This window comes from Pelodiscus sinensis, chromosome 2 (genome assembly GCF_052426305.1).
Source record: "Pelodiscus sinensis isolate ZL-2025 chromosome 2, ASM5242630v1, whole genome shotgun sequence".
In the NCBI taxonomy this organism is placed as follows: Eukaryota; Metazoa; Chordata; order Testudines; family Trionychidae; genus Pelodiscus; species Pelodiscus sinensis.
This window is the reverse complement of record NC_143053.1, coordinates 201,362,174-201,375,656: the sequence shown is the minus strand read 5'-3', so window position 1 is coordinate 201,375,656 and position 13,483 is coordinate 201,362,174. Positions and strand designations below refer to the sequence as shown.

Genomic DNA, 13,483 nt, shown 5'->3' with positions numbered 1-13,483 from the left:
GTTGCTTGCCAGTCCAGATAAATAAGATCAGCAGTTCACTTTCTTCAAAGCTGATGGTAGGAGCTTGCAAACTGATGGAAGATGTTCAACAAAGGAATGTAAGTGACTAGTTGACTATCCGGTAAGCAAAAGCTTTTTGGATAGTCATCTATTCCCTCGACTGGTTTCTTCCCCTCCCCTTGCTGTCTCTATCAGGGGAAGCAGGGGCCGGTGCTGGGGGCGGGGACAGCTTAAAAGCCGCTTACCCCCCCTCCGCCCCGTACCATCTTGGCAGGAGGGTAGCGGGAACTGGGCATGAGCCGGGAATCAGCTGATTCCTGGCTCACACCCAGTCCCAGATGCGCCTCTTCTTTTTAAAGGTGTTAAGAACCTGTCAGCTCTTAATATGTTTAAATGGCTACAGTGCAGCATGGGGGACCCAGCATGAGCTGGGACAGCTGATTCCCAGCTTGTGCAGGATTTCCCCCCCACCCTCCCCCAGCTACAGCTCACCAGCTTTTTGATAACATTTTAAAGGGAGAGACGCAGCGGGATTAGTTCTTGGGCTGGGAGCTAACCCCGCTGCAGCTCCCCTGCTTATTGACTAATGAACTAGTTGATGGAAAATTAATCAACCACTCGATTAGTTGATTAAACTAAAGTTTACATCCCTAGTTCAACACAAACTACTGTCAGCCATTCATATCCCTTTTTCTGTGGAGAATTTTATCTTTTGGGCATAGAAAATCAAATGCCAGAATCAAAAAGGAAGGCACAAATATTTCCCACATGGAACTTCTTATCTAGAGACACAGCCCTAGGTTCAGAAAAAGAAGCTTCTTGCCAGGTTGTGTCAGAGAACTGACCTAGCATTTTCTTCAATTTATTTAGCAGACATTTTTTCTTTAAAAGTTTGGGTTTGTCCCCTAACCTTTGTTGTGAAAACCATCTTTCTCATGCTGACTTAATTTTTTCTCCTCAAGTTCCACATAGTGAGAGAGACTCCATGCTTCAGGTATTGGTTACATAATTATTATATAGGTATTGGTTATATAATTGGTTATTTAGATTGAGCTAAAAGGTTCAGTATTGGAAAAGTCCTGTTTATTAGGGTCATGAAATTGCTTTGCGGTAGGTGCGTCTAATACTGCAGTTTGTGTGGGACTGTAAGCTTAGTTACTAACCAAAATTGCTCAGGAGAGATTTAACTTGACCTCGGTCCCCTGATGTCAGTTTAGAATGTCAGAGATGTTATGTGGTTGGTATACCTCACTATCCACTCAGAAGTGGGCTTGTTTGCTGCATTTGGTGGTCTCTTTAGGGAGCAATCTAAGGTGAATCCCTTTTTTTCTTTAATACTTTTGGTCATATCCACACCCCATTCTTGGTCATGGGGAAGAAGAGATATGAAAAAAGGAAAAACTAATTTATGGTAGTCTCTTCTCCCCCCCCCCCCCCCCCCGCCTTCTGATTTGAGCTTCTGTCCTATCTTTTCTTTTGGATATTGTTAAATATGTTAGGAAGTGTATGTAGATTCTTCCACGATTAACAGATTTTTTGTGCCATCTTACCTGTGGCAGGTGAGAGACAGAGCAGAACCATTTCAGAGGGGAAAGCTGAGATAACACACTTACTAGTAAATAATAGTCTAATATGCAACTTGCATAGGATGTGGGTCTAGATTTTTTTTTTAAGAAGTGAAAAGTGCTGTAGTGAGTCAGCATATGAGCTTAATTTTCATTTGTGATTGTATATAGAATGACTTTAATTGACTGTTGATAGGACATCCATCAAGTTCCTTTCTGATTGCATACCTGCTATTTTTTCCCTTATGTTGTACAGGAGCTGTCTGGTTCTCTGGAGGCAGTATATGGTCCAGCTAGTGAAGCAGATGAGACTGAGGAGGTGTTTCTGCAGTTTTTTGCATGGAAGCAAACCAAGCTAGAGGAATTCAGTCGTGTCAGAAGTGGAACAAATGCTTCTGTTCAGAGTCTTTCAACATGGTTCAGTGGCATAATAAAGGTAGAACAGACTTGACATCTAATCTGTAATGTTATGCAAAAAGGACACCAGTTGTGCATGCAGACTGTAATCTTGTGCAGTAGATGTTAGGACTTGATAGGTGGGCATTATAGGATAGTTCAGTATAAGTTTCCATAACTGTACTTAAGAAGAACATGACTAGGTGCCAATGTTTGTGCCAAGAGGACAGTGCTCAATGAAGATGAGTTTACTATCTTACCTCAGTATCTAATACATACTGGAGTCAGCTGGTTTAAAATATAAATGCATGCTCCCAGGTTAGAGGACATATTTCATGGTACAGTTAAGTGTTTTTCTGGTCTAACCTAATATAAATATAGTATGGGGGAGAAAGAATTGATCAATGCATTAAAATAATATGTTCAGACTTTTCTAGCATTTAAAAAACATCCTCGTTGCTTCAGTCACACTACTTTTGAACTAAAGACTTGAGGGCAAATTAAAGGAATCTAATCAAACATTGAGGCTGAAATAGTCTGAGAAGGGAGGAACAAAAACAAGGATTACGAAAAGAATGAACAGAGCATTTTAAAATCAGAAATGGCCTAGGTGCAGATTACCTTTTCTCTTTCCTAGAAATATTATGTGGAGGAATTAATGTACATTGGGAGGTTGTCTAATACTACAGTATATTTAGTGTTGTTCCTGAATTGATGTGGTGTTTTAATGCTATCTTCTAGTTCCTTATGACAGTGCTCAGTCTACATCCAGTTGTTTCTCCTCAGTACATTGGGTAGGGGTTGAGTTACCTTCCAGTCTCTAGCTCCCTCCATGAAATAGAAGAATTGTTTTCAGAAATTTGCTAGATCACAAAAGTGATCTTTGCACGACTGATGTAAGATGTGTTTTAAGTGCATACCAAAAATAAAGGGCTGTTTTGTTTTACTGGTCGTCAGTTTTATTTTCTTTGTTAAATGGAGGTAATGGTTGCTATAGTAGTTTAGAAGGCGCTTCTGAAAGGTGCGGTTACAGCATTTTTCTTTAAGCTTTATGGGAACTAGTCAATAATATTATGGAGCAGCCTTCTGGGTATGTCTATTCAGCAGTGAAATGGCTCTGGCTGGCCTGGATCTTCTGACTCAGGCTGCAGTGCTGTAAAATTGCTGCGTAGAAATTTGGACTGGGACTGGATCCTGAGTTCTGGACTAGGATTGTTAAGAGACGGATAATTAACTAATTGTGTAGTCAATTAACAATTTGTATCTACTACACAATTAGTCAATAAGGGGAAGGTGCTCTGTCTCAGCTCACCCCAGTCCAGGAGCTACCCCTGCTGCAGCTCCGCAGCTTAAATATAGTAAGAGCTGGGTATGGAGGCAGCCTATATCCTACTACATTTAAACTGGAGAGCCGCAGCCAGGGTAGGTTCTGGAGTGGCGCAAGCTGGGAGAGAGCCAGGACCATTGCAGCTCTGCATTTTAAATGTGGTAAGAGCCACCCGCCTCTTCCTTCATTTAAAATGTAGAGCCACAGTGTGGGGTAGCTTGCACTGGGTCCGGGACCTCTGCGGCGCTGCATTTTAAACATAGCTCTTCCTATTTTAAATGTAGCTCTTAAAATGCAGTGCTGTAGAAGTCCTAGAATGGCGCGAACCGGGACTGCTCAGTCCCAGGTTGCACCAGGTCCAGCAGCCCCTGTTCACAGTGGCTGGGGCTGGCTGTGGACAGGGGCTGCTGCCAGAGAAGCCTCAGCCCTCCGCAAGCTGAGGCTGCTTTGCGACTGTCTCCCCTACCCTCTGCTGTGGGAAGGTGGGGGTGGAGGGGCAGGCTGCACTATGGAGATGGTGCTGGGGGGAATGAGCTTTTAAGATGGCTCCCCCCCAGCACTGGTTCCTGTTCCTTCCTCCCCTTTACTGCCTCTGATACAGAGGCGGCAAAGGGGTAGGGAAAGCGAGCAGTTGAGTACTCGACTCAACTACCCAATAACCTTACTCAACTACTCGCTTACCTCCCTATTCTGGACCCTAAGAGAGGACATATGCAAACACTTGGAAGGTAATAAAGTGATAGGGAATAGCCAGCATGGGTTTGTGAAGAACAAGTCATGCCAAACTAATCTGATAGCTTTCTTTGATAAGATAACGAGCCTTGTGGATAAGGGAGAAGCGGTGGATGTCATATACCTAGACTTTAGTAAGGCATTTGATACGGTCTCGCATGATATTCTTATTGATAAACTAGGCAAATATAACTTAGATAGGGCCACGATAAGGTGGGTGCATAATTGGCTGGATAACCATAGTCAGAGAGTTGTTGTTAACGGTTCTAAATCCTGCTGGAAAGGGATAACAAGTGGAGTTCCTCAAGGGTCTGTTTTGGGACCCGTACTGTTCAATATCTTCATCAATGATGTAGATATTGGGATAGAGAGTACGCTTATTAAGTTTGCAGATGATACCAAACTGGGTGGGGTTGCAACTTCTTTGGAGGATAGGGACATAATTCAAAATGACCTTAGCAAGTTAGAGAAATGGTCAGAGGTAAACAGGATGAGGTTTAATAAAGAGAAATGCAAAGTGCTCCACTTAAGAAGGAACAATCAGTTCCATACATACAAGATGGGAAGCGACTGTCTAGGAAGGAGCATGGCGGAAAGGGATCTAGGGGTCAGAGTGGACCACAAGTTGAATAAGAGTCAACAGTGTGATGATGTTGCAAAAAAAGCAAATATGATTCTAGGTTGTATCAACAGGTGTGTTGTAAGCAAAACTCGTGAAGTCATTCTGCCGCTCTACTCTGCACTAGTTAGGCCTCAGCTGGAGTACTGTGTCCAGTTCTGGGCGCCACATTTCAAGAAAGATGTGGAGAAATTGGAAAGGGTACAGAGAAGAGCGACAAGAATGATTAAAGGTTTAGAGAATATGACCTATGAAGCCAGGCTTCATGAACTGGGCTTGTTTAGTTTGGAAAAAAGAAGATTAAGGGGGGACATGATAGCGGTTTTCAAATATCTAAAAGGGTGTCACAAGGAGGAAGGAGACAATTTGTTCCTCTTGGTTTCTGAGGACAGGACAAGGAGTAATGGGCTTAAAGTGCAGCAGGGGAGGTTTAGATTGGACATTAGGAAAAAATTCTTAACTGTCAGGGTGGTCAAATATTGGAATAAATTGCCAAGGGAGGTGGTGGAATCTCCCTCTCTGGAGATATTTAAGAACAGGTTAGATAGACATCTGTCAGGGATGGTCTAGACAGAGCTTGGTCCTGCCTTGAGGGCGGGGGGCTGGACTCGATGACCTCTCGAGGTCCCTTCCAGTCCTATGATTCTATGAAGGGTCCCAGATGCTGGGCTCTAGCCCAAATCTGAACGTGTACATGGCAGTAATACAGCCCCGCAGCCTGGAGGCCAAGTCAGCTGACTCAGGTCTGCTGCAGGGGTTTCATTGGTGTGTGGATGTGCTCTTAGTCCGGAAAGTGTCAGGCAGTGGCTGCCTGAAGATAGCTGCTTTTTAGGAGCAATTGGACAATGGTTTGGAACTAGGAAGAGGTAACATTAAGACAATGAAAATGACTTGACTGTGCAGGGATGATTTAAAAGTGAAAAACACAGTCTGCTTGGAAGAGGAAGGATAATATTGTTTAGCAGTTTATTAACCAGTAAATAGTTTCAGCCATTTAGGCCTATTCTACGCTACAAATATTTTACTGTGTCTGTCTACTGCTGTGAACCTGACATGATGAATGCTTTTTAGTAGTTAGAATAGACTGGAGTGGGTTGAATGTTCAGTATGATGTGAGTTAACATAATTATTTAGAACGGTGTTGAGTTGTATTTCAAGTGTACCAGGCATTAGAAAGACAGTTACAGTTAAAGCAGCCACACACAATATTATGAGTTACATGACTATTTGATAGTCCCCAGGGGCAGGGCCGGCAGCCAGTAAGCTTCCAGCCTTACTCCCAGGGAGCCTCCTGCCACCCCGCACTGCTGCCCCTCCATCAGAGGCAGCAGCACATGGTGGCAGGTGGGAGTCAGTCCATGAGGGGAGCCAGTTTAAAAAACAGCTCCTTGCGCAGACCAGCTGCCTGCCTGATAGAGGAAGCAGCATGGAGGTAGCAGCAGTTCCTGTTCCTGGGAAGTCCCAGCTCTCTGTGGACTGTGGACACCGGAGAGCTGGTGCTTGTGGAAAGTGGCCTTTAAGCTGACTTCCCCCTAGCACCAGCTCCTGCCTGCTCTTCTCCTCGCCCCCCGGCCTCTGTAGGAGGTAGCAAAGAAAGGGCAAGCGTGTCTGTGGGAGCTACTAGGCATGGGGAGCTAACTTGAAAGCTGGCTCCCTGCACGTATTGGCTCCTGCCTTCCCCTCCCCCTCTCTAGCAGAGGCAGTAGTGCGAGGTAGAGGGGAGGGATAGGTGGATCCGGTGTTTGTGGGGAGCTGGCTTTTAAGCCATATCCCCACAGGCACCTACTCCTGTTCCTCCACGTTGCTGCCTCTGATACAGCAAGGTGTGGGGGAATGCGTGTGGTCGTAAAGATTAACCGGTGGGCCTAGGCTTATCAGTTAGTCGTGTAGCTGTCTACCAGATGACATCTCTGTACATGATCCAAAATAGTAATATTACCAAGGGATATTTTTGGGTGCCAATATGGCTGCATGAGCTGATGCATTCAAACAAACCTAAACTCCCTGGGAAATAGTCCAGGGTGATGAGGAATTTCCAGATTTATGCAGTTGTGGTTTTGGATGGGTGGTGATGTGGGAGGAAGCTTTCCAGCCCCTAGACCTTTCATTAGTTTCAGTTGTGCTACTAAGATTACTTTGTTGTAATTGGCTAGACATTACAGTTGCAGTTTTATGGGAAAGGGTGACCTAACTGGACCGAGGAAGTATTTTATATTCATTATTTTAGATTTTTGTTTTTGTTTTAAAGTTCCTTTAAATGTTAACTACTTTGATTTCAAATCTGTCTTTTTCCATGAAATCCACAATGGAAATGATAGTCCACAGCAGAGACATTGTGGCTATCATTTTCAGAGATTGAGTGATCATTTTCAAATGTACTCTTCTAGAATTTTTGATCTGACACATTGTTCTAGTCTGCATTGTTACATACCTATTATAATTTTAGCTTTTTATTTTTTAAAGTGCTTAAAATTAAAGCAATAACACATTTTCAAGAGCTGCAGTTTAACTGAATATACATTTTTATTGGATTTGAATGAATCTGAATAGGGCAAGTATGCCACATAACTGTATTTGTGGTGCATAAGCTTTGTATTAATTACAAAGATAAGATTCCCATGTTAGTGTGGTTGCTGCTGCTAATTTAATACTCATACATGCACAATGGGAGAACACAGCTATTTATCTAAAACATTTGGCATTGCAGTTAATGTTCAGTGTAACCACAGGCTAATTTTGCCTCCTTGATTTATTTTCTGCTCTGTGGCATCCTAAACTTCAGGCAGAGGATAGTTTAATTGTTTTCTTTGCAGAAAAATCCCGTACTTCATGTTGGGCACATCTATGAGATCACAGAGCACAACAAACTATTCACTTGTATGCTCCTTTGCTGTGATCTCTGAAGTAGCCTTGATTATAGAATATATAGAATTCCATCTTTTTTTCAGAACAACACCTTACTCCTTTACTTCAAGGCTCTCTAGAATGTTTTCATTTTGGAAATCTACAGGTCTTTCCCCCCCTTTTTTTCCTCCTCACCCACCAGCTGTTAAAATGTATCATTGACCTCAAAATACATTCAGACACAATCTACTTTTTACTTTCCATTAAAATGTTTAATTTGCTTAGTTCAAGGGAACAACACGGGGGGAGAGAGAGAGACAGGAGAGATCTGAATTATGGAAGTTCTGCTCAAAAGATTATTGGGTTAGAACAGTGGTCACCAACCAGTATATTGGGATCTACCAGTAGATTTTTGGAGCCTCTGATAGGTGATCCTGACTGGTTTGGCCAGGAAGGTGCTGTCATTGTCACAAACATACACTGTCCTTCACACTCATCTCCAGACCCAACATGTATGCGGGGAGGAGTTGTGATTTCTTTTTCTGCTTGCAAAGTGGATTATTTTTGGTTTTAGACTGATCTGTGCATTTCATCATTTTCATTTCTCTCTTATGCTTACATTTTTCAGTAACCGGGTTTGGTTCTTTAAAGGATTTGAAACCACAGACAGAGGAATACTTCTTTTTAGTGTCAAACCAAAATTTTTATTTTTCTATTTACTTTATAATTAATTTTCCATTTAAATCAATTCACTATCTTTGGTTCTTTTAAGACAGTGTAATATACAAATAAAAAGTAGAAGAACAGTACAGTTAAAAAAAACAAGAAATAACAATTTCTCCTACAGATATACCCTCCTGATTTACCTTTAAACAATTTATGAAATTAACAAATATATAATGCTCATGTTAAGAAAGATAGAAGCATTGCTTAGATTCAGGAGATATTCTTTTTTGTTTCTCCTTTTTTTGTTTTTGTTTTTTTCGTTGCAACTTACGAACGGTGTTCCCGTTTCGGAGCTTATGTGTGACAGCGAGATCTATTCCTCCAATCCGGGGACCCTCCAATGTGTCTAACTCTCCCCCTAACTTAGAGTCATCTGCAAACTTGCTGAGGGTGCAATCTATCCCCTCATCCAGGTCATTAATAAAGATGTTGAACAAAACCGGCACTAGAACCAATCCTTGGGGCACTCCACTTGAAACCGATCACCAACCAGACATCGAACCATTGATCACTACCCCTTGGGCCCGACAATCTAGCCAGCTTTCTATCCATCTTACAGTCCATTTATCCAATCCATACTTCCTTAATTTGCTGGCAAGAATATTGTGGGAGACTGTGTCAAAAGCTTTGCTAAAGTAAAGGTACATCACATCCACCGACTTCCTCATGTCCACAGAGCCAGTTACTACTTCATAAAAGCTAATCAGATTGGTTAGACATAACTTGCTCTTGATGAATCCATGTTGACTATTCCTGATCACTTCCCCTCTTCCTAGTGCTTCAAAATGGATTCCTTGAGGATCCCCTCATGTTTTCATTTTGTCAGTATTACATTTTAGTTTATACTGACTTTGCTAGTGGTTTTTATATAGCCTGTTGTTAAAACTAGGAAAATATCTAAATGAATTGATATACCTCAGAGTATTGTTTACCTAAGTTTAGAACTGGGCTAATATATTAGTGAAAATATTTTAATCCTGATAGTACATGAAAACAGCTGAGCTCAGTACAGTTTCACCACACTAAGCTCAGTAACCAAGTAAGCTCTGATAACAGCTTTTGTTTCTATACTGAAAATGGGTAATAGAATACATCAGCTGTCCATGTATCTATTTCACTTAGTTTATCTATTGTTTATCTGTGTATCTATTTCACTGGCACTGTGCAAGAGCCAGGTGTACCAAAAGTTCATGTGCTTTTGGTACAAATCTTGTGTTGAAGCACGAGGTAGAAACCAGCATTTTGACCACTCAGGAATGTACCAAAGATTCTGAAGAGCTTTTTACTGTTGGAATATTTAAAAAAAAATCTTACAGCAACTTAGAGCTATTAACAGCTGGTATATAAACCAGTATAAAAAAGTTATTGTATGAAATTGTAGTTTGTAGTGACTTCAGTTATGCTTATGCTTTTCGTGTATCCTATTGTAAAACTAGGCAAACACCTAGATGAGTTGATGTTCTCCTTGGAAGACCTCTGCTTACTCCCAGAGGTATACATTACCCCTGATTGAGACCCATTGGATTAACCTATGAGTTTTGTCATAGTAATTTTCTGTTTCATTGGCAAGAAAATACGTTGTTTTCAACATCAGAGCCTCAACAGGTGATGGATTTGTGGTTCCTCTGCCACTTAAAAAGTGACAAGGAGTCCTGTGGGACCTTATAGACTAACAGATTTCTTGGAGTATAAGCTTTCATGGGCAAAGACTCACTTCTTCAGGTGCATGTAGTGGAAATTCCACAGGCAGGTATAAATATACAGGCATAAGAAAAGAGTACCAATCAGATTCAGACTAACACGGCTACCCTTCTGATACTCTGCCACTTAAAGTAGTTTTAGTTTTTAATTCAGAAAAAATCATGGGGTTTCAAAAAGGCATCAGAAGAGGACAGAATTCAGTTCACATTTCTTTTTTGTTGATGAGGTACAGTCTGTGGTATACATTTTCTAGGAGTTGTCACTTAAGTTTCACTTAGTTTCTTATGGGCTTGCATTAGACCCTGATGGCCTGCATTCTAGAAGTGCTTGGCATTTGTGCCAAAGCTGTGTCTTTATAGGAGGTACTCATTCTTTGTTAGTATTGTGCATTAATTTGTAATTACAGCATTCAGTTCTTTTCCCTCAAGTTTTTTGACCTGACATCAGAAGTATCTTTGAAGTCAGAAGAGGTGGTTGGCAACGTAGATGAAGTCCTTGAGAAGGTTGAGTCAGATATCTGCAAAGAGCTGGAGATTTCTCTAGTTGTAAGTTCCTAACTTATTCATAGTTCTGAATTTTTTATTCCACTCTGCTCCCAGTTACAGCTTTTAATTCATGGATAGGTTGCTATTGATCATTGCAAGGCAGCTTCTCTTTCACAGAAATGAGATGGAGAAGTTTTATATAGCTTGTGTCCGATGATGTATGCCAGCATGTCTGAGCACGATTGGGAACTAGGAATGGTGGTGTTTTAATCTCAGCTCTATCACTACCTTGTTACGCTGCCTTGGGCAAATCAGTGTCCTGTCTGTATAATGGGAATAATCTCTCAGAATGCTGTTGTGAAGCTTAATGTAATGTGCTCTGAAAATGCTAAATGTATAAAGTATTGTAATATTAGTAGATGATTTAGCCCGTCTCCATGCCAGTTCTTACTACAGTATATTCTCTAGTGCTTTGTCCAGTCTTAAATGATTTTCACTGCTTCCCTTTAAAGATTTACTTCATTCTAATTTGTTAGGAAATATTTTCTGATGTTCAGCCTAGTTTTTCCTCTTCTGTTGTTTATCTTTTATGATCAAGGGGATTTCTCCACGCTAGGGATGTGACAGGTAACCGGGATCAGCCATCGGGGTGGGGAGTCAGGGGCTGGCCACCCTGTACATGGGGTGGGGGGATGCTAGCTCCTGCTGCCAGCTTCCCCATGCACGGAGGGGGAGTAGGGAGTGGGCGGGAGCAGGAGCTGGCAGCCCTGTGGGCTTGGGGCTGCTCCACCTGGGCTGGAGTGGTTCTCCCTGGGATCCTGCTTAATTCTAAAGTTAACTGATTAATGGGATTTTACATCGCTACTCCATTCTCTTTATTTTGGTATTTCTTCTCTGGACTCCTTTCACTGTCTCAACAGTACACGTCCTTCTTGTTCCAGACAGAGAAAGCCAGGAATAGAAATTGAATCTGTCTCTTGATAATCCAGTGCTGCTAGAACACTAGTTTAGTCAACACTTACTTTGACCACAGTCTGTAACAGAGCACGTGACTTGCTTTTTAGAGGTTGTGGTGATACACATCTAGACATTTAGGTTCCATTTAAAAAAAAAAACCACACCAATCTGTTAAGTTCTTTTATACAACACAAAATATAACATGACAAAAATGAAGCTTCTGGGTGCAAATGTGGATCAGTCTTTATTTTACAGCAATTTCTTGGTGAACTCTTAATACCTGTGAACTTTCCATTTCCAGTCTCCCCAAGAAGAGAGATAAAAATCTGACAGTAGAGCCATTCTATTAACATCGATCTTTTCAGTAGAATTTTTTAGCTTAGATGTTGACTTACAAATTAATAACTGTAAGCCTTTCATTTACTTATGTATAATTTAACTCAGGAGCAAGACGAGGCAGATAAGGAAATAATCTTAAATGCTTACAGTAAAGTTATAGAGAAGATTCGTCAGGAGCAACATCTAATCGCTGTACTCCAGAGCAAGTATTTGGACAGCATTGAGGTCAGTTTACCCCTTGCCTATCATACCATTCATTATTTTCTGAACTAATTTTTTTTTTAAAAGGATTTTCATTAACTTTTTTTTAAATTGAACAAATGTGAACATGTGTCTGCTTATATGGAGGTGTAATTTGCTTTTATTTTGGGAGTGTGAGAACTGATGGTCTCTTAAAATTTAGAAATGCTTTTTATAAATAAGTAACTTAGTATATGAGCCTAGAAACACTCTTTAAAAATTAATGAATTATAACTGTTAGTACAGTAGACGACTTTTTTCCTGAAAAGTGGGATTTTAAGATTGTACTTGTGAAGAAGCTTGCTTCTATAGGCAAGCAGTAATTTGTCCTACAAAAACTAAATTAAATAGTAAGTTCTGCTAGTCTGCTCTTAAATGCATTGAGATGTATGTAAATACATTCACTAACAGTTTCCTTTTTTTAATTTAGTTTAAAAAGCAGATTGCGGAATGGTTGAATAAAAGTCCCAACATTGACAATTTGTTATCAATTAAGAAGACTTTGAAAAATTTAAAGAGACGACTGAGATGGAAGTTGGTTGAAAAGAACAACTTGGAAGAAGTATGGAAATGTTCAATTTTTTTAAAACATACTACAGAGACATTAATTTGTGTATCCCAGATAAGCAGTAACCTATGGTTATAGTTTGCAAGATAGAAAAAGTTTGCTTGAAATTCTGACTAAACAGGCATTTGAAGACCAATTTTAAGTTAAGCAATTTTGACTACAAAGGCTGAGCAGAAGCTTTCAAATATTAGTCTGGGCCAGAGTTCTTCTGAAGTATGGAGATAGTTTTGTGTCGTGACCTAGTCATGTTTCATGTGCTACTAAGCAAGAATATCTCTTAGTTTCCTGTGTTCATTATGTGATCCCTTTCACCTTTCTTGGTTTCTCACATTCCTTTTTTGTTCACCTCCCTGTGGATTATACTTTGGCGTTCCTTGATCACTTGAGGTTTTTATATGAATATTTTTGCCTCCTCCCTATTTAAGTGTGGGGAATCAAAAAAACAAAGAAGATAAACATACCAATATTGTTGTTTTTCTTGTTTTGAACTCCTAGTGACCTCACTGAGAGCAGATAGGTCCTGCTCACTGGTGGAGCATAAAGGTCATTTTTTGCCACAGCTGTCAGTTCTTTTTCCACTGAGTGAGTCTTATGGTGTGTAAGTATTACCCCAGCACTAGCAGGGAGAAAGAGAAGATAAGCATCAACTTAGCTGCACAAACATGGGCATTTTGTGTGGGGGAAGTGAGAGCCAGATACACTTAATCAATATTCTCTAAACTCAGGTCACTAAACCACTCTCAACCTCTCCCTTCCAGACAGACAAAAAACAAAAAAATAGGCAGGCGCTAAATATAATACGGGCTGAAGTCCATTATCAGAATGAGGGCCATCCAGTTTGTTGCAGTGAATGCAACTTACATGATTTATCTACCTTGTGGGCAAGTGGAATATGTGTGCACGTAGCCCTCACAAAATGAGTATGGGCTCTTGAGACCAAAATTGGAGGAGTAAGGCAGATAGAGGTACACAGAAGAGATTTTC

At 40.8% G+C, this 13,483-nt stretch overlaps 1 protein-coding gene across 3 annotated transcripts in view; it reads left to right on the top strand.

The window, feature by feature from the left end:
• STK31 (serine/threonine kinase 31) overlaps positions 1-13,483 on the top strand; it is a 93,869-nt gene that overhangs the window by 44,150 nt on the left and 36,236 nt on the right. For all 3 annotated transcript variants that reach the window (XM_006138366.4, XM_025179112.3, XM_075922194.2), the window contains 4 exons: positions 1,822-2,001; positions 10,339-10,455; positions 11,797-11,916; positions 12,362-12,493. In XM_006138366.4, coding sequence (XP_006138428.2) covers positions 1,822-2,001; positions 10,339-10,455; positions 11,797-11,916; positions 12,362-12,493 — 549 coding nt within the window. The remainder of the gene's footprint in view (positions 1-1,821; positions 2,002-10,338; positions 10,456-11,796; positions 11,917-12,361; positions 12,494-13,483) is intronic.